This window comes from Bos taurus, chromosome 7 (assembly GCF_002263795.3).
Source record: "Bos taurus isolate L1 Dominette 01449 registration number 42190680 breed Hereford chromosome 7, ARS-UCD2.0, whole genome shotgun sequence".
Lineage (NCBI taxonomy): Eukaryota > Metazoa > Chordata > Mammalia > Artiodactyla > Bovidae > Bos > Bos taurus.
In genome coordinates this window covers 44,494,304-44,515,034 of record NC_037334.1, presented here as the reverse complement: position 1 = coordinate 44,515,034, position 20,731 = coordinate 44,494,304, and the positions used below count along the sequence as shown (strand labels likewise).

At 36.9% G+C, this 20,731-nt stretch overlaps 1 protein-coding gene across 3 annotated transcripts in view; it reads left to right on the top strand.

Moving 5' to 3' along the window:
* The window catches only part of AFF4 (ALF transcription elongation factor 4), an 84,941-nt gene that overhangs the window by 25,417 nt on the left and 38,793 nt on the right, over nt 1-20,731 (top strand). Inside the window, exons 2-6 of one of the 3 annotated variants that reach the window (NM_001191129.1) lie at nt 3,275-3,366; nt 4,073-4,199; nt 7,341-8,135; nt 9,698-9,742; nt 14,014-14,100. In NM_001191129.1, the coding sequence (NP_001178058.1) occupies nt 4,077-4,199; nt 7,341-8,135; nt 9,698-9,742; nt 14,014-14,100 (1,050 nt within the window). In that variant the 5' untranslated portion in view covers nt 3,275-3,366; nt 4,073-4,076. The remainder of the gene's footprint in view (nt 1-3,274; nt 3,367-4,072; nt 4,200-7,340; nt 8,136-9,697; nt 9,743-14,013; nt 14,101-20,731) is intronic. The other 2 variants (XM_005209304.5, XM_010807254.4) reach the window with 2 other exon arrangements.

Below are 20,731 nucleotides of genomic sequence, written 5' to 3'. Positions count from 1 at the left end.
CATACGATACTTTCTATAGACATACTATCTATACATACTTGGTGTAGATTCCAACCATTTGAGAGTTGGCAAACATAACATTGGAGAAGGAAATGGCAACCCACTCCAGTGTTCTTGCCTGGAGAATCCCAGGGACGGGGGAGCCTGGTGGGCTTTCGTCTCTGGGGTCGCAGAGTCGGACACGACTGAAGCGACTTAGCAGCAGCAAACATAACATTTCGCCTGTATGTTGTATATGTCCTAAGTAAGAATCAAGGATTTTCTCCTACATAATGAAATAGAATTATCACAGTTGAGGGACTTAACATTGCTATGTTATCTGAAATATCATCCATAAAAACAGAACTACCATATGATCCAGCAAACAAAAGAAAACAAAAACACTTGAGATATATGCACCCTTATGTTAGTTGTGGGATTATTTGCAATAGCCAGGATATGGAAGCAGCCGGAGTTCCATTGGTAGATGAATGGATAAAGAAGATGTGATATATGAATATGTATAATGGAAAATTACTCAGCCATCACAAAGAATGAAATCTTTCCATTTGCAACAATATGGATGGACTTAGAAGATATTATCCTAAAAAGTTAAATAAGTCCGACAAAGACAAATACTACATGATTTCACTTATATGTGAAATCTTTAAAAAAAAAATAAAAAAGAGCAAGCACAATAAAACAGAAACAGCGAACATACATACATTCATACAGAGAACAAACAGATGGTTGCTGGGGGGAGGGGTTGAGGTTGAAGGAAAGAAACAGGTGAGGATGATGAAGAGGTACAAACTCCAGTTAGGAAGTAAATGAATCAAAGGTTTGAAATGTACAGTGTGAGGAATATGGTCAGTAACTATATATTATCTTTGTATGGTGAGATATCTTACTAGATTCATAAATGTATAGAGGTAAAACAGGTTGTATAACAGGAACTAACATAGTGTTGCAGATCAATTACACTTTAGAAACAAACTCAGAAAGGGCAGAGTTAAGATTTGTGGTTACCAGAGATGGGGGATCAGGGTCAGGGGAATTGGATGAAGGCAGTCAAAAGGTACCAACTTCCAGTTATAAGGATAAGTGCTAGGGAGGTGCTGGACAATACAATTTAATAAAATTAACAGTGTTGTATGTTTTACTTAACAGTTGAGAATCAGTCATTGAGTTCTCATCAAAAATGATGTTTTTCTATTTCTTTAATTTTGCATCTGTATAAGATTATGAATGTTCACTAAACTTACTGTGATGATGACTTTATGATACATATCAAACCATTATGCTGTTAACTTTTCAAGTGCTGTGTATTATATCTCAATAAATTAACTAGAAGAAAAAATTTGTAATTGGTATATCAACTTTAAGTACTGGATAGGTACTTAAACAATTTACCTTAAGTAATTAAAAATTTTAGAAGAAGAACCTTCTTTCTACTTGCTAATTTTCTTTTAGAAATTATTTTATCTAGTAGAATGGTTGTGATACAGCAGTTTGTTATTTTTTACTGAATTCTGTTTCAGTATAGTAGTTGCAAATATAGGAGGAATATAGTTTTGGCTGTACAACAGAGATATACTTCAAATTGAGTCATTTGAATTTCATATTAATTTTAGGTCAGCTCAAGTGGAATTATTGGAATTCTGCTTTGGGGAAAACTTTATTTTAGGCAGAGATACTGATATTGAAAGACACAGAAGGAAAAAAATAGAACCAGTGTATTAGATGTGAAAATAAGTCAAATCAGAAAAAACCTAGAGAATAAGAACTGAAACTGGGATATTAGTTCTTATTAGCAATCATTTAATTTCATCATGAGTTTCTTGGCAGTTTTGTTAAAAGAGGAAATATTCAGTGTGATGACTTTTACTGTTTAAGAAAACAAAGTTTTTTTATTATTGAATTATAGGAGGAATTTTATTGTGGGAATCATCCATTTTTGCAGTAAACTTTCACATGTTTCTTGCATGATTATGTTAGTGCTGTTAATTTTAATACATAAAATTAAATCATAATTTAAATAAGGCATGTCTGTTGTTTTCTGATTGTTCAAGAATTTGGGGGTGGGGACTGCTCTGGGTCTCCATTGTGTTGAGTGGGCTTTCTCTAGTTGTACACAGGCTTCTTGTTGTGGTGGGTGAGCTTCTCTAGTTGGGGCACATGGGCTTAGTTGCCCTGCTGTATGGGATCTTAGTTCCCCAACCAGGGATTGAACCCGCTCCCCTTGCAGTGGAAGGTTAGAGTCTTAACCACCGGATCACTGGAGAAGTCACTGAGCTTTCAAGAATTAAACTTAGGAAATTAGAGGAAATTGGTAGTTAATGCAGATATGGACACAAGTTCATGTGTTGTGGCACTATAGCTCTAGAGGCCTATTTGAAGTTTGATAGTGATACACAGTTATTAGTTGGCACAAGTATGCTAGGGGATAATAAATGTTCTTTCATTTTAATTTCTGAATACCAAAGTGTAGATGTTTTATGGTGTTTATTAAAGAAAGAATCAAATACTTTTTGTGGTTCTGATGGGAGACCAAAGAAAGCACACACTATTCCCATAACCTCAAAATAGTTTATATTCTTTTCTAAGTTTATTAGAAGCTTGTACATAAAAGAAGGAACTTGAATATACATTTGGATACCTGGAACACATTTTTAAACACTAAGTTGCTCTATTTGAATGACAGTAAATTGCAAATCAGGAAGTTTTATATTTAAATGTTTATTTGTGCTTATAAAAGTCCTCAAGAATTGGTTTTGCTGTCCATTCTCATTTTACAATTATAGTTTCTACCAGTCTTGATTGACTTTAATTTTCTCATTTAATTTGATTTCTGAATCTTATCATAAGGCTGGAAATACTCCACTGTGTAACCTGGTCTTTCTGTCTGGCCTCCAACAGAACTTTCAAAGCAAAACAAAGCATAACTAGGACAGATGATTAAATGTCTCCAGGGAAGAGTGTGTTGCAGAGTCCCTGATAATCCCTTGTCCCAGGATTAGACAACAGTTTTCGTTGTTATCTATTAACCAAAAATCCCTCTGATATAAACTATTTTCCTTGGTTTCTTGTTAGTGAAAACAGAGCATACTGTCATGATTATAGAAATGACACCCTCATTTACCCCTTCTCCCAAAAGACTTTTTCTGTAAAATTTCAACTACTGTTACTAACCCAAGTTAATTGTAGATTCTGCTGCTGAAAGCCTCAGTTTTGGCATTTATTGAGGTGTTAATTGAAATATTAATGTATTTAGAGCAGAAATGTCGTTTTTTAGGGAATCTAGAGCAACAGCAAAGCTGAGATCAAACTGCCATAAGGATGGACACCAAGGAAGCTGTGTTTGGGACAAAAAGAAATCAAGATAAGGTAGATGGAAAGTAGAGAAAAGCATTGGACCCTGGGGGGAGGGGGTGGTAGGTAGGAGTGGGTTGTATGCTTCTAATGACAAAGAATAGTTAGATTTCTGAAGAAGAAGCCACAGAAGGCTTATAGGAAATAACTAAGAATTATGGGTTTAAGTACTACTTTCCCTCTGAATACGTAAGTTTTAGCTGACTTTTAGCTAGCAGAAAACTTAAAAAATTGATAAGGCTAAGTGTTTAAATGGGGTGGATCCTAACTAATATCCTGGGCCAGTGTTTCCTGTCTGGATAGTTGTGGGAAGACACTGTCTGTTTTTAGTAGACAACGTGAACATGAGGTTGCTCAGTCGTGTCCGACTCTTTGTGACCCCATGGACTGTAGCCTACCAGGCTCCTCCGCCCATGGGATTTTCCAGGCCAGAATACTGGAGTGGGTTGCCATTTCCTTCTCCAGGAGATCTTCCTGACCCAGGGATTGAACCCAGGTCTCCCGCATTGTAGGCAAATGCTTTACCGTCTGAGCCACCAGCGAAGTCCTCTTATTTAGTAGATAAAAACCATTGCCAAAACCCAACTTCAGTACTAATGCCTGTTATCACTTGAAAGTTAAAAGGGAATATCCGATTGAAGCGTTAAACTGACAAAATGAGTACAGAACATTTAATTTTTCCTTTTTTTGTGTGATGTAAAGGTTGTGTTTCTCTTCATAGCAACATGAACCGTGAAGACCGGAATGTGCTGCGTATGAAAGAACGGGAAAGGCGGAATCAGGAAATTCAGCAGGGCGACGACGCCTTCCCACCTAGCTCTCCTCTCTTTGCTGAGCCATACAAAGTTGTAAGTTGTCCTTTGAATGTTTTTTCCCCTATAATGTAACATATTTTGCTTTTAAAATGTTTAAACTTGAGTTTTTATATTAGAAAGAGTTACTATGTTATGCCCTTTAACATTTTTCGTTTCCTCATAATAGAATGTACTTCTTTGGTATAAATTTTTCATCGCTGTATAACATATGTACAGAAAAGTACACAAAATAAGTGTTGTAGGTGAAAGAATTTTCATTCACCATATGAGCAACCTCACATAATTAATACCCAAATCAAGAAATGTAACATCACTAGTGCCCTAAAATCCTTACAACCCTTCACCCCACCACCATCCCATCTCTGTCCTCTAACTCCTTAAGTATGGGTTAGCTCAAACATTCCTATCATTATTCCTAACTCTACCACTAGCCCTTGGCAGGCATTTTACCTTTCTGAGCCTTGAACTAAATTAAAATTTTCTTTATCAATACACATCATCTGCTGTTTCCTTGGATGTTTGGATATAACATGAGTCAAAGAGAAATATTTCATAAATTCTTTTGTTTTTCCCTATTTCTTGCCATTTGCTTACTAGTTTATCAAGTTTCAGTATATTTGAATAAAAGTATTTTCATTATCAGTCTGGTTCTTTTTCTGTTATCATATACTAGATTCTCTGATTTCCTTTTTATATGTGTAATACTTAATTAACAATGTCAAATTTAGATTAAAGCATAATGTCAGAGGTGTTCAATAAGTTGAACTAATTGCCTGTTTTAAAAAACCATTGTTATACTTGATTTGCATGTGTGCATGCTCAGTTGCTTCAGTAATGTCCAATTCTTTGTGACGCTATGGACTATAGCCCTCTAGGCTCCTCTGTCCATAGAATTTTCCTGGCAAGAATACTGGGGTGGGTTGCCATGCCTTCCTCCAGGGGATCTTCCAGACCCAGGGATCCAACCCAAACTGAACCTGATGATTTTAAAGTAACTGTAGTGGCCACAAATGTTTCTCTTATATTTGATTTGGCTTTGGATTTCATTGGAAGTAAGCTTTCCTGATGGCTTGCTGCTGCTGCTGCTAAGTCACTTCAGTCATGTCCAACTCTGTGCGACCCCATAGATGGCAGCCCACCAGGCTCCCCCATCCCCAGGATTCTCCAGGCAAGAACACTGGAGTGGGGTGCCATCTCCTTCTCCAGTGCATGAAAGTGAAAAGTGAACGTGAAGTCCCTCAGTCGTGCTTAGTCGACTGCTCGACTCTCAGCAACCCCATGGACTGCAGCCTACCAGGCTCCTCCGTCCATGGGATTTTCCAGGCAAGAGTACTGGACTGGGTTGCCATTGCCTTCTCCTTCCTGATGGCTTAGTGGTAAAGAACCTGCCTGCAGTGCAGCAGATGCAGGTTTGATCCCTGGGTCAGGAAGATCCCCTGGAGAAGGGAATGGCTACCCACTCCAGGAAAATTCCATGGACAGAGGAGTTTGACGGTCTACAGTCCATGGAGTTACAAAGAGTTGGACACAATTGAGTGACTAACACATTCATACTTTCTAACACTTTCATTGGAAGTATTACTATAATTTAAAGGCTTATATTGTGTGGAATAGCTATAATAGTATGTATTACAGCACCAGTGATCATTGTTGGCTTCATAGTATGATGTTGAAAGTGTGTTAGATTTTTTTCTCATGAAACACAAATTAACAGCATATCCTGGGTTTACTCTTACAACATTTGGTGTTTGTAGAAACCGTTTGTGAGATCTATAAGTAGCCATTTATTCAGAGCTTTTTAAGATTTGTCCAATGAAGGGCAGTTAGACTGACATCATTTATAACACAATACTTTGGAATTAAAGACATTTTGAAAAGAACTGGAGTTTGGTCCAGAATCTTTGACTCATGCTGCTACTGCTAAGTCGCTTCAGTTGTGTCCGACTCTGTGTGACCTCATAGACGGCAGCCCACCAGGCTCCCCCGTCCCTGGGATTCTCCAGGCAAGAACACTGGAGTGGGTCTCCATTTCCTTCTCCAGTGCATGAAAGTGTAAAGGGAAAGTGAAGTTGCTCAGTCGTGTCCTACTCTTCGTGACCCCATGGACTGCAGCCTACCAGGCTCCTCTGTCCATGGGATTTTCCAGGCAAGAGTACTGGAGTGGGGTGCCATTGCCTTCTCCCTCTTTGACTCATACTACCATTTTATTTTGTAGTATGGTGTGTAGTATGTAAATATCCAATGAATAGGGTTTGATTTCTGACCTTGATATTGTCAATAAATTGCTATACATTTACCTCTTAGACTGATTTTCATATAATCTAAAGTCCTTACTGATTCATACCAACCTCAGAATAAATACTGGTGGTTCCGGGTCTTCTGTTTGTTTTTCAGTCTTGATTTCCTTTTTATGTAATCAGTCAACTTTTTTCTTTCATATATATGAATATAAAAGAGTCCTAAAGCTTGTAGACATCTTGGATCTTATTATTCAAAAATAATTTTTGAAACTCAAGAGTATACACTTTTGACTTCAAAAGTTGGAGGACTTGATGGTCACGATTAATAGCCAAAATTTAAAAATTTATCACTGGATTTTCCATGCTTAATTTGTTGTTGACTTTTATTAACTTGATGTGTTCCAGTAACAGAAGGAATTATTAATTAAAAAAAGATAATTAAGTATATATAGCTTGTTTCATTCACCTTTTTACTTCTGCTTCTAACTGTAACATTGAATGTAAGGAATATGTTGTTTTCCTTGACTGCCAAAAGTATGAGTATTGGCTAATCTGCTGATATGGAACTTAATTACATAAAGGCATAATTACTTTTCCTGCTCTTCAAAATATTTTTACTACTGTTCCAGTATATTTATTAGTGAAATTTGGATTTTTAAAAGATCTCCTATAGTCTATTGTATATATATTTCTCAGTGTCCTCTAGAATATTATTGTTTTAACATGAAGGTTTTTCACTTACAGTGAATTTTCTTTTTCATCATAAAAAAATATGTATTTGGAGTTTGCTTTGAGATCTTAACCTTAACATATGAGATGAGACCTCCTTTTAGAAAAGTCCCTTTCCATTTAAAGTTTGTGAAGTTAGTTTGGAAGCATCTTTTATTTCTAGTTATGCTAATTTTATAGTTTTATTTTATTTTATTTTTTTTAGACTAGCAAAGAAGATAAGCTGTCAAGTCGTATTCAGAGTATGCTTGGAAACTACGATGAAATGAAGGATTTCATAGGAGACAGATCTATACCAAAGCTTGTTGCAATTCCCAAGCCTACAGTACCGCCGACAGCAGATGAAAAATCTAACCCAAATTTCTTTGAACAGAGACATGGGAGCTCTCATCAGAGTAGCAAATGGACTCCAGTAGGACCTGCACCCAGCACTTCTCAGTCTCAGAAAAGGTCCTCGGGCTTACAGAGTGGACACAGTAGCCAGCGGGCCAGTGCAGGTGCCAGTGGTGGCACTAATAGTAGTGGCCAGAGACATGACCGTGACTCATACAGCAGTGGTGGGAGCAGTAGCCGAAAAAAAGGCCAGCATGGATCAGAACACTCCAAATCACGCTCTTCCAGCCCTGGAAAACCCCAGGCTGTTTCTTCATTAAGCTCCAGTCATTCCAGGTCTCATGGGAATGATCACCATAGCAAAGAACATCAGCGTTCCAAATCACCTCGGGACCCTGATGCAAACTGGGATTCTCCTTCCCGTGTACCTTTTTCAAGTGGGCAGCACTCAAATCAGTCTTTCCCACCTTCATTGATGTCAAAGTCCAGCTCAATGCTACAGAAACCCACTGCCTATGTGCGGCCCATGGATGGACAGGAGTCCATGGAACCAAAGCTGTCCTCTGAACACTACAGCAGCCAGTCTCATGGCAACAGCATGACTGAACTGAAGCCCAGCAGTAAAGCACATCTCACCAAGCTGAAAATACCTTCCCAACCATTGGATGTAAGTCACACATGTAGAGCTTTTTAATATTGTAACTATATGAAGCAATTCACCCTAAAATTATGATTGAACTTGAAGTCTTTGTCTTAACAGTAAGGAATGTAAAAGTTTAAGGAAAAACTTGTGATTGACTCCCAAGTGAATCCATAGAGCTCTTAGACACTTCTCTTGAGCAGTAGAAAAAAGGTCATTCATTGTTTTCAAATATTAAAATGACAAGTCAGTTTTAGAACTATGCCATTCTCCCAAATCATCCCACCCTCTCCCTCTCCCTCTCCCACAGAGTCCAAAAGACTGTTCTATACATCTGTGTCTCTTTTGTTCTCTCACATACAGGGTTATCATTACCGTCTTTCTAAATTCCATATACATATGCATTAGTATACTGTATTGGTGCCTCCAATTAAAATAAATAAATTAAAAAAATGTTTTTTTAAGTTATAGAACTAAAACATGATCTCTCAATACCTTAGGTTTCCTCATTTTGATTTTATGGGATAATACATTTTGTTTCTTTTGTTTTAAAAAAATTACTTCTCATTACAATACTCATCAATAAGATGTGGCCATGGTTCATTGTGGTAAATGTTGAGACTTTTTGGTTGCATGGAGATGGTAATGTTTATGATTTGGATGCCATGATCCTTTTCTCTGGGTACACTTAAAGGTTTGCGGCGACTGCTCCAGGGATAGCAGTGGGTTGAAATTTAAGGTATTTAGAACTATGTACCAAAACATTCTGTTCAGAATAATGAGCATTCTTTGTGAAATAGCTGAAATTTTATCCTTTAATCTAGTCTTTGCAATAAAATTTTTAAACCATATCAGTAGCTGAAAATTACAGCTTATAGCTTAAAACAGTGGAGGAAGGGATGGGGGATAGGTAAAATGATGTTTTGAGGACATTTAAAAATCTTTCTTGTGGCCTTGGGAAATGCATTGTTCCTGGCATTTGTCATCTAATTACTCCTCTCAAGAGAAGAGTAAAGTGGTGATTTGTTCTTTCTTTACACATTATAATGTGATCCTTAGAGCTAGACTTCACCATAACTCAATTGTTGTTTGTGCTTCAGAATAAACTTAACTTTCATGATTTAAGAAATATTATATAAAATGTCCATTGTGTTCCAGACAGCTAATCTTTCAATAATACTGGTTTTACTCTGTTTGTTAGTTTATGTGAAATGATGATCTCAGTATCATAGTATATTTTGTATATAAATCGACTTAAATTTTGACATCTTGTTCAGCTGAAAAAACTACATTTTAAAAGTTGATTTCTAATCCAAGTATAAGCAAGATAAGATTTCTTGGAAAACTTTCTTTTTAATTTCCAATTATCTACAGTTTAGTGATTAAAATTTTTTAGTGCTTGAAATTATGTAGTTAAGGAAATTAGTCCAAAGATTCTAATTAGTGTTCTGGCTTTGAGTAGTGGGATACCAAATATATCTTTAATGTTAGTTTTATTTCTAATAATGTTAAATCTATACAACAAATGATAAAAACCTAATAAGAAATGACTTTAGACCTAATATGTGTTTCTTTTCCTCTTTTTTTAGGCATCTGCTTCTGGGGATGTGAGTTGTGTGGATGAAATTCTTAAAGTAAGTTTTTGGTTTTTTTTTTAAAATAGTTTGTCTCTTTAATTATGATGCTCTGCTACCCTCTTCTCCTCCTCCTCCCTGTATGTCACAAAGTATCTGAAGCTGCAGCAGACTGATTACATGTATAACCTGATTGTGTCCATCAAAAATAACTGACTCTTTTCTGTTTATATTCATACTTAAGTTCTGAACTACTTGGTTTGTTTACTCTTTGCCCTCAAAAAGCTGGGGGTTTTGTTTGTAAGTAAAAACAAATTCTGGTCTTAATAGTTTGCTTTGAAAAGAGGAAGAAGCCAAATATAACTATACCTTCTTAGGTTTATCAGTTAATAATTTGAAATGCTTAAAAATCTCAGTAGTTATCAAACCATTGTGTTGAAAATAGCTTGCTTTGTAGTTCATCTGTATATACTGGTCAGATATACGTAAAAAGTCTTCTCTGAATACTATACATTTTGAGTGTTTAATGGAATATGTTTAAACTTGACACATGACTAAAGAGTACATTCTTCTGTTGGGAAAAGAAAATGTTGTCTGTTAGAAAAAGAACCTGTTTTTGCCTCAATAGACAAAAACCATCAGTCACATATTAATTGTACTTTTTGTGTACACCTGAATTTTTGTGTCTGTACTTGTATTTCACTGTATGTATTTTTAAAAATTTTTATTTATTTTTGACAGCGCTGGGTCTTTGTTGCTTTGCACAGGCTTTCTGTAGTTGTGGCGAGTGGACGCTACTCTCTGGTTTGGTGCATGGGCTTCTCTTGTTGCAGAGCACAGGTTCTAGGGCGCGTGGGCTTCAGTAGTTGCAGCTCTAGAGTGTAGGCTCAGTAGTTGGGCTTAGTTGCTGCGAGGTATCTGGGACCTTCTCAGATCAGAATTAAACCTATGTCCCCTGCATTTTGGCAGGCAGACTCTTATCCACTGCACCACCAGGGAAGTCCCCTTCACTGTGTATATTTTTGAAAGACTGCTTGCATTGGCTGCTGCCACTTATTTTTCTCCTTCTTTTCTTTTGTTGTTTTTCAGCCACTAAGTTGTGTTCGACTCTTTGAGACCCCATGGACTGCAGCACACCAGGCTTCCCTGTCCTTCCTTTAGCCTACTAAAATCTCTTTTACCTCCGCCGTTCTCCTGAACTTGTTTCTCCAAGGTCATTACCTCCCATGCCATTAGAGGCTTCATTTGAGTTCTCTACTGTTGCTGCTGTTTTAAAGAATTTTTATTTTTTCCTTCTGGAAACACCATTTTTTTCTTCCTTGACTGTTACGTTGTTTTTATTTTCTACACACCTTTTCTTGTCTGGCATTCTCAACATTCCAAAGTTGCCCTTTGGGAAAGCTTGTGTCCTCTCTTATCTCTTAAACTTGAGTTCATTTTTTAAGCCAGTGCTCCTCTCTTCTTTTTCTTTGATGAAAATTTCCTCCATCCTTTGGACTTCAGCTGTTAAGACAGCTATTCAGTCTTTCTCTCCTGTCTTGGCCTCCTTTGGGTTTTGGGTTTTGTCTCTTGATTGCTTCTTAGGTGGGTCTCTGTTTGGGTTTCTCCCTGCCTCTTCAGATATGTCTGAAGCCATATTTATCAGACTTAACTTCTATTAGTAGTATCATTGTTCTTCCTGGCTAATTGTAGAATCCCAATTATCTTTCACTTTTTTCTCTCATGTTTTCTTTAACCACAAAACTACATGCAAGACTTTGAAAATTTCTTGAAAATGTTTGTTCCTTTGTTTCCATTTCTGCCACTTTGAGCTTTAGTAATTGTAATATACAGTCCTCACTCTGACTTTCTGTCTGGAGTCTCCCTGCTCATCTGTCTTCTGTATTGCTGTCATATTCTTTGCTTTAATCCTTTGTCTTCATAATTTCCTTCTAAGAAGTTTTCAGGCTCTCTAAGGCCCCTAAAAAGAATAGGGTGCAAATTTAACATTTTAAATGTTAGTCTGTGTACAGGCCAGTTTCAGCCTCTCGCACTACAGATTGACCACTTTTCCCAAACTGATTTCCCTAAGCCATAGCCTTTCGTATTCTTTCATCTCTGTAAACTTTCATGGAATGTGTTTCTCCTTCCTCTTCAGTTATATACAGATTCTGTTTTTTTCTTAGAATCCCACTGAAATCCTCTTCCCCCCGAATCAGGTCATCAGACCACAATGATGACTCATTGCTTTCATTTTTCAGTTGCCATGTACATAAAAAGTCTAAGGGAGCATATATCTTTACTCTTAAATCCTCAGAAATGTATGGCACGTTAATACCTGAAAGAAATCTTAAGATTTTCTTGTATTTAATTATTTCTGTGATACTACCGACCATTTATTATATTGAGTGAAAGTCGCTCAGTCATGTCCGACTCTTTGCGACCCCATGGACTATATAGTCCATGGAATTCTCCAGGCCAGAATACTGGAGTGGGTAGCCTTTCCCTTCTCCAGGGGGTCTTCCCAACCCAGGGATCAAACCCAGGTCTCCCGCACTGCAGGCAGATTCTTTACCAGCTGAGCCACGAGGGAAGCCATTTATTATATATTTTATGTATATATATATGACTTGGCACATGGCCTTGGGTGTAATAGATGCTCAGTCATTTGACAGTAGGGAGTTAAATAGATTTTTTATTGAGGGGATTTTGGTGTTTAAGGTGTAAAATGCCAACAATGAAAGCCTGGGGCATGTAAGTTTCTGTTTCTTTTCCCTCCCTATGTGCAGCATAGAAGGAAGCGCAGGTTCACATTGCCTTTGTGTTTTCTTCATAATTGTAGTCATATTTTTTCTGGGAACCTCATCATAAACTTAAAGGAAATAAAAAGGGTTTTTTAGTCTAAAAGTAATATATTTATTGTAAGAAATGATTTATTAATTCAGAACTTACTGTGGACCTACTGTGTGTCAAGCACCAGGGATATTGTGGTGATAATAGTGTTAGTGTTGCACCCTTTGAGCTGGCATTTTCAAGCACAATGTAGGAAATAATCAACTATATACAATTACTTCAGAAAGTGAAATACTATTAAAAACATAAAGCATTGTAAGAGGATAAAGAGCAAGCTGAGTGCAGGTGACTATTTCAAGAGATTCAAGTGGTAGAAGCTGTATCAAGTGTTCTTTTCTCTTCTTCCTTCAGTCGTTCTGTTGTCCAAAGGTTAACTATCTCTGAGAGATTTTTCCATAAATAAACATTTATGAGGACATACACTGATTTGTATTTGGCATTTAACAGTGGTCATTTCAGAAGGTAACTTTCTCATTTTTCTGTTTGCTTGGTGTTCCATTGTATGAGTGTCTGGTAATTTAATTAATCCTGTGTTGTTGATGTTTAGGTTGTTTTCATTTTTTTAGAGTGAATCCCTTAAACATGTATCTTTACATAACTGTGTGGGTATAGCTATAGGATAAATTCCTAAAGGTCATACCACCTTTAATTCATTGTATTTTCTCAATCTACTTGATGGCTGGCTTTGAACTACATGCCAGAGATAAAATACTTCTTCCTTATTCTGGGTCTGATACCTCTCTGTTTCCTGCATCTCTAACATATACATTGTGATTGTATCCAAACTTCCACTTGGACATATTTGGCATATGATTAGACAGAAGGCATTGAATGAAATCAGACATGTTGTCTTACTTGTGTGTCTTCCTCTATGTGTGCATTTGATACCTTTCTTCTGATTTTCTCCACTTGACCAAAATTTCGGATCAGTGAATGGACTCTGTAGAGAGACTACCCAGGATCAAATTCTGTGTCCTTTACTAACTAAGCATATGACTTTGAGTAAATAGCTTTATCTCTGTGCTTCAGTTTTATCCTACATAGAGTCAGGATAATAATGGTATCTACCTCATAATGTCATTATGACGACTAGCTGAGTAACAGAGGTAAAATAGCACAGTATCTGGCCCATTAAAGGTACACAGTAAAAGCTGGCTTCTTTTCTTATTGTTATCCCCCTTTCCCACTCCCATAGTAAGCTCTTCCTTAATAGCATTTTACTATGTGCCCTGTATTTGGTTACAGGCTGATTTCTATAACTATTCACAGGCCTTATCACCTTAACTCTAACCTCTTTGAAGTCAGAGTGTAAACTGTCTTCCTGTTACCTACCCCATAGTGCCTTGCGCACATTGTGCTTAATTAATATTATTAATTAAATATGTACACCTTCGGAGGAGCAGTCACAAAACCAGCATTTATAATACAGATCTGGTTTTTAGCTGTGTAATTTTTATCCTTGACCTGCTTGAAAACAAACTGTAATAATTACATTTCAGGAGATGACGCATTCATGGCCTCCCCCTCTAACGGCTATTCATACACCATGCAAAACAGAACCTTCCAAATTTCCTTTTCCAACTAAGGTAAGTAAATAAAATGTGTCTTTATACTGTAAGAAAACTCTAAATGGCTTGACTTAAATCATGTGAATTCAGAATTATCTTGCCATTCCCATTTTAGTGGGAGATAGATAACAAATAAGTGAATGAATAGGTAACTTCAGATAGTGATAATTACTATGAAGAAAATAAAACTAGACCTTAGAATTGAGATTGACTTAGATTGAGAGAAACTTGGAAAATCTTTGAAGGCAACTTGTGATAGAGACCTAGAGGTCATCACTGTTTATTGTGAACTATTGTGATATTCTTGGCCTCACAGATGGTGAGGGTTTCCAGAGGATGCAACAACCGTACTTACAGTCTGTGGTAATGGTTCTTCAGACAATAATTCCAGGCTCATCTAAAATCAACAGATTTGTTTTTTTAAACATTAATTTATACTTATGACAGTAATGTAAGAAGGACCCCTAATAATAGCCTTCTCCATATTCTGCCTCCTCCATCTTACCAGAGCTACTTCATGCATACGTTTACAAGTCTTTTCAAATGCATTTATATGTACATATAATGGAATCATTACATATAAACATTTTCTCATTTAATTTCTGTATAGATATATTATTCTGTATTTTTAATCAGTCAGCAATAGATCTTAGATACTTTCTCATGTTATTATATATAATATATTACATATAGAGGTATTCAGTTCTTTTAATTGCATCCATTTTATATCTTAATTTAAATTTATTTAGCCATTTCCCTTTGATATTTATCTTGTTGCCAAGTTTTCATTTCTATAAACATTGCTATAGTGGATAACTTTTATTCATGCCTTCTTGTGTGCATATGAGTTTCTTTTGTGTAAAAAGCAAGAAATAAGATTGTTGAATATTGAGAGTATATAGTTAGTATATACTCTCAAATTCCCTCTGTGGTAATTGTGCTAGTCAATACCTGCACTTGTATTTCCTTTTATTCCTTACATGCACACTGCTATTTATTATTTTAATCACCAATCTTTTGAGTAGGAAATAGTATTCTATTTCCTAGATTGCTGGGGAGGTTCATCATCTTTACAGATTTGTCATCCATTTAATGTCTATGTGGATTAATTGGCCTATTTCTTCTGCCCTTGGGGCTATACCTTTTGCCTAATGAGTTTTAAGAAAATTTCTGTTTTTGTTTCATGTTGTTTTGTTTGAATTCTAGATTTGAATAATTTGTTCCACATACTGCAAATGTTTCTCCCACTTAGTGCCCATTTAAGTTTTATGGTCTAAAAGATTTTGTTTGATGAATAAATTTATCTTTCTCTTGTATAAAGCTTTTACTCTTTAATGTCTTGTTAAAGAAGGTTTTTCCATCTCCAGGATCATAACTTCTCATTTTTCTTTTAATGTGATTGTAGTTTTATTTCCTTTGTTTATATTTAGCTCCATTTATTTTTGTGAGTGATACGAGGTAGAGAGAAAACTCTCTGCATGTATGTGTGTCATACCACTCTTTTACTTTTTAAGTCAGCTATGTTTACACATAAAAAATGCACATATAATATACAGCCTGAGTTTTGATAGACATATGCACCTTTATAAGCACCATGTTAATTAAGAATTAGAACATTTCCTTCAACCCACAAAGTTCCCTCAAGTTCCTTTCCAGTCCACCTCACCCCACCACTGGCCCCGCACAATTGCTATCTGTTCTATGTCACTATAGGTAAGTTTTGCTTTCTCTTGAATTTCATATAAATGTAATCCATACAATGTATATATATTTTTGGCATATATATTTGCATTCTCCTGCTCAGTATATACTTTTGGAATTCTTCCATGTTCTTGAATGTATCAGTAATGTTTTTCTTTATATTCATAGTTTATTTTTATTTCCATTGTATAAAAATACCAAAATTTATTTATTCATTCACCTGTTGATAAACATTGAGTTGTTTCTAGATTTGACCTATTAAGAATTGAGTATTTATAAACATTGACTAACAATTCTTTGTGTGAACTTGTATTGTCTTTTCTTACGGGTATACTGAGTCATACAGAAAAAAGTAGAATTTCTGGATTGTGTATCAAGTGCGTGCTAAATTGGTTGTACCACACTCCTACCTTATCCACTCCCATTTCCTGGTCGTGTATAATAGTTTCATTTGTTTTCAGTTCAGTTCAGTCGCTCAGTCATGTCTGACTCTTTGCAACCCCATGGACTGCAGCACACCAGGCTTCCCTGTCCATCCCCAACTCCCAGAGCTTACTGAAACTCATGTCCATTGAGTCAGTGATGCCATCCAACCATCTCATCCTCTGTCATCCCCTTCTCCTCCCACCTTCAATCTTTCCCATCATCAGAGTCTTTCCTAGTGAGTCAGTTCTTTGTATCAGGTAGCCAAAGTGTTGGGAGTTTCAGCTTCAGCATCAGTCCTTCCAGTGAGTATTCAGGACTGATTTCATTTGTTTAACATCTTACATTTGGTATTGTCATTCTTTTTAGTTTCTACCATTTTATTGGGCATTAGCAGTATCTCATTTGGAGAAGGAAATGGCAACCCACTCCAGTGTTCTTGCCTGGAGAATCCCAGGATCGGGGGAGCCTGGTGGGCTGCCGTCTATGGGGTCACACAGAGTCGGACACGACTGAAGTGACTTAGCAGCAGCAGTATCTCATACTGGTTTTAATTTGTATTTCCCTGATGTCTAATGACACTGAACCTCTTTATGAGCTTATTGGCCATTCTTCTTTTTGAAATATTAGTTCAGATTTTTCACCTTTGCCTTGGGGGGGCGGGGGTGTAGTGATGCCAGAGTTGATAGGTTTCTTTTTTCTTTTTTTCTAATAATGTCTTTGGTCTGATATCAGGATAGTGCTGTCCTTCTTAAAAGGAGCAAGGAAATGTTCCCTTCATCTTTATTTTCTGAAATAGTTTGTGAAATATTAACATTAATTCTTCCTTGTGTGTTTAATATAACTCAACAGTGAAGCTAACTGTACCCCTAGTATTCTCGACTGGAAGATTTAAAATTACAAATTAAATTTATTATTTCTTTATTAAATATAAGGCTATTCAAATTTTCTATTTCTTATGTCAGTTTTGGTAATTTTTTTCTTTTCAGTCAGATTTATTGGCCCAGTGTCATTAATAAGCTATACTTATTCTATAATGTCTGTAAGATCTATAGTAAAGTTCTCTTTCCCCTGCTACTGATTATTTGTAGTTTCTCTTTTTGTTTTCCTTGATCTGTCTAGCTAGTCATTTATCAGTTATATTGTCGGTTCCAAGAACCATCCTTTAGCTGTTTCAGTTTTCTATTTCTTTGATTTTTGCTTTTATTGTGATTATTTTCTTCTTTCTGCCTATTTTGGGTTTTATTTGCTTTTCTTCTGATTTATGAATTTGGAAGCTTAGATCATAGATTGTAAACATTTCTTGTTTTAAGTGTTTAAAACTATCAGTTTCCCTCTAAGCCCTTTTTTAAAATGTATCTCACAAATTGTGATATATTGTGTTTTTATTATCATTCAGTGCAAAATATTTCCCTAATTTCTTCTGTGACTTCTTAGAGCCATGGGTTATTTAGAAGCATGTAGTTTTATTTTCAAGTATCTGAGGATTTTCCAGGGGGGAAATGGCAACCTACTCTGGTATTCTTGCCTAGGAAATTTCATGGACAGAGGAGTCTGATGGGCTACAGTTCAAAGTGATTCAGTTTTATATACATTCATCTTCATATTCTTTTCCATATGGTTTATCATGTGATATTGAATATAGTTCCCTATGCTATACAGTAGGACCTTGTTGTTTATCCATTCTGTTTATAATAGTTTGTATCTGCTAATCCCAAACTCCCAGTCCATCCCTCTCCTGCTCCCTCCCCCTTGGCAACCACAATGCTGTTCTTTATGTCTGTGATTTGGTTCCTGTTTCACAGATAAGTTCATTTGTGTCATGCTTTAGCATTTACATGTAAGTGATATCATATAGTATTTGACAGAGTATTCTTTTTTAAATTTTTATTCATTTGACTGCATCTGGTCTTAGTTGTGGCACATGGGACCTTTGTTTCAACATGCAGTGCTTGGACTCTCTTAATTGTGGTGGGAGTGGGGGGCTAGTAGTTGCAGCACATGGGCTCAGTTGGCTTAGTTGCCATGCAGCATGAGGGATCTTAGTTCCCTGACCAGGGATCGAACCCATGTCCACTGCTTTGCAAGGGGGATTCTGAACCTCTGGACCACCAGGGAAATTTTGAGAATGTATTCTTTATTGGTGACATTTTTAGTTACAAAGATGAGGGCAAGAGAAGGTTGCAGTGGGCTAAAAAGGTATTAAAGGCAGTGATTATATAAACGGAGATTTTATTTTGTGTAGAAGGGAGCAGAGAAATGTGGTGGTGCCAAAAAAAGGTATGATGATATTGCCTGGGGAGTACTTTTTATAAGATGAGGGCATTTTATCATATTTATATGCTGATGAAAGTGATTTTGTTAAAAATAGGAAAAGCAAGCGATAAGTGGGAAAGAAAGAAGGTAATTTTAGGAAATCTTCACAAGAGGAATTGAAATTTGTGCCCAAGAGAAGGCAGTGGCACCCGACTCCAGTACTCTTGCCTGGAAAATCCCATGGACGGAGGAGCCTGGTAGGCTGCAGTCCATGGGGTCACAAAGAGTCGGACATGACTGAGTGACTTCGCTTTCACTTTTCACTTTCATGCATTGGAGAAGGAAATAGCAACCCACTCCAGTGTTCTTGCCTGGAGAATCCCAGGGACGGGGGAGCCTGGTGGCTGCCGTCTATGGGGTCACACAGAGTCGGACACGACTGCAGTGACTTAGCATAACATAGCATAGCATAGAGAATATTTGCCTTGGAGCGCAATTAGAACTTCCCAGCTGGCTCAGAAGGGAAAAAATCCACCTGCAATTCAGGAGGTCCCTGAGTCAGGACGATGCCCTGGAGGACAGCATGGCGACCAACTCCAGTATTGTTGCCTGGAACATCCCATGGACAGAGGAGCCTGGTGGGCTATATAGTGTCCATATGGTCACAAAGAGTTGGACACAACTGAAGTGCCTGAGCATGCACACACAGAGCACAATTATGTCATTCTTTTTCACAGGAGGGAAAGCAGAGTGAATGAGTGTGCTTAGGGATAAGTTGGTAGATTTTCCAGTAATAGTTTGAAGTGAACTAAAGCTTTTGACTACCTTTACTCATATTCAACTGTATGTTTTGAACAATCCCTGGCAGTGTTCTTGGTGCTGTAGATATACCACTGAGCCATTTAGATGGTACCAATAGAATAATTTCTGGCACATAATAGCTATTTGGTAAATGTTTATTGACTGAATTTAGATATATTAATATATACTCAGGTAACTCTGTTTACCTGAGTAAACAATGAAAACAATGGGAACGGTGAGAGACTTTATTTTCTTGGGTTCCAAAATCACTGCAGATGGTGACTACAGCCATGAAATTGAAAGACGCTTGCTCCTTGGAAGAAAAGCTATGGCCAACCTAGACAGCATATTAAAAAGCAGAGACATTATTTTACCAACAAAGGCCCACCTAGTCAAAGCTGTGGTTTTCCAGTAGTCATGTATGGGTCAAAGAGTTGGGCCATAAAGAAAGCTGAGCACTGAAGAACTGATGCTTTTCAACTGTGGTATTGGAGAAGACTCTTGAGATTCCCATGGACTGTAGGGATATCCAACCAGTCCATCCTAAAGGAAATCAGTCCTGAATATTCATTGGAAAGACTGATGCTGAAGCACCAGTACTTCAGCCACCTCATGAAAAAAACAGACTCATTAGAAAAGACCCTGATATGGGAAGGATTGAAGCCAGGGGGAGAAGGGGATGACAGAGGATGAGATGGTTGGATGGCATCACCGACTTGATGGACAGTTTGATCAAGCTTCAGGTGTTGGTGATGGACAGGGAAACCTGGCCTGCTACACAGTCCATGGGGTCACAAAGAGTTGGACACGACCAAACTGAACTGAACTGTGTTTAGATTTTTTATTTTTCTGAAACAGCTCAGTTAGCTACTTACTCATTGTTGCTTTGGCTAGGTTGCTTTTATAGGGTTTTGCTTTTTTTTTGGCCCCACCACGGGACATGCTGGATCTTAAGTTCCCTGAACAGGAATCAAACCCTCACATTTTATGATCACATTTTATGTTTGGTATGTGAGGTATCCAAAGAGAAGTTTAGGTCTTTTCAATATGGAAAAGTTGATAGTTATTCTTGTTCATTTGTTCTTCCTAGCTGTGGCATATTACAGTTTTAAGTGTGCTTTGTTAAGATTATATGGATTGTGTTAACTGATTTTAATTCAGCTAATCTTCACCAATGCACAAATGGCTTAAAAGACATATCTGCAGTGAAACTATCAAAAGAAAATAACACACAAATCCTTTTCTGACCAAACAAGTAAATGGCAAAGTTGAGATTGTCCTTCTCCATATATGAGCTCTTTATCTGCCACTGCATAGTAGAAACAAAGATGCCATAAGCAGAAAAAATAAGAAAAAATCCAGATTATCAGCAGTAATTTGACATGCATTTTTATCATTTATCTTGCTTTTGGTGTATATAGCATATACCTTGAGATAGTAACTGATAAAATGATGAAAGCATCATAAT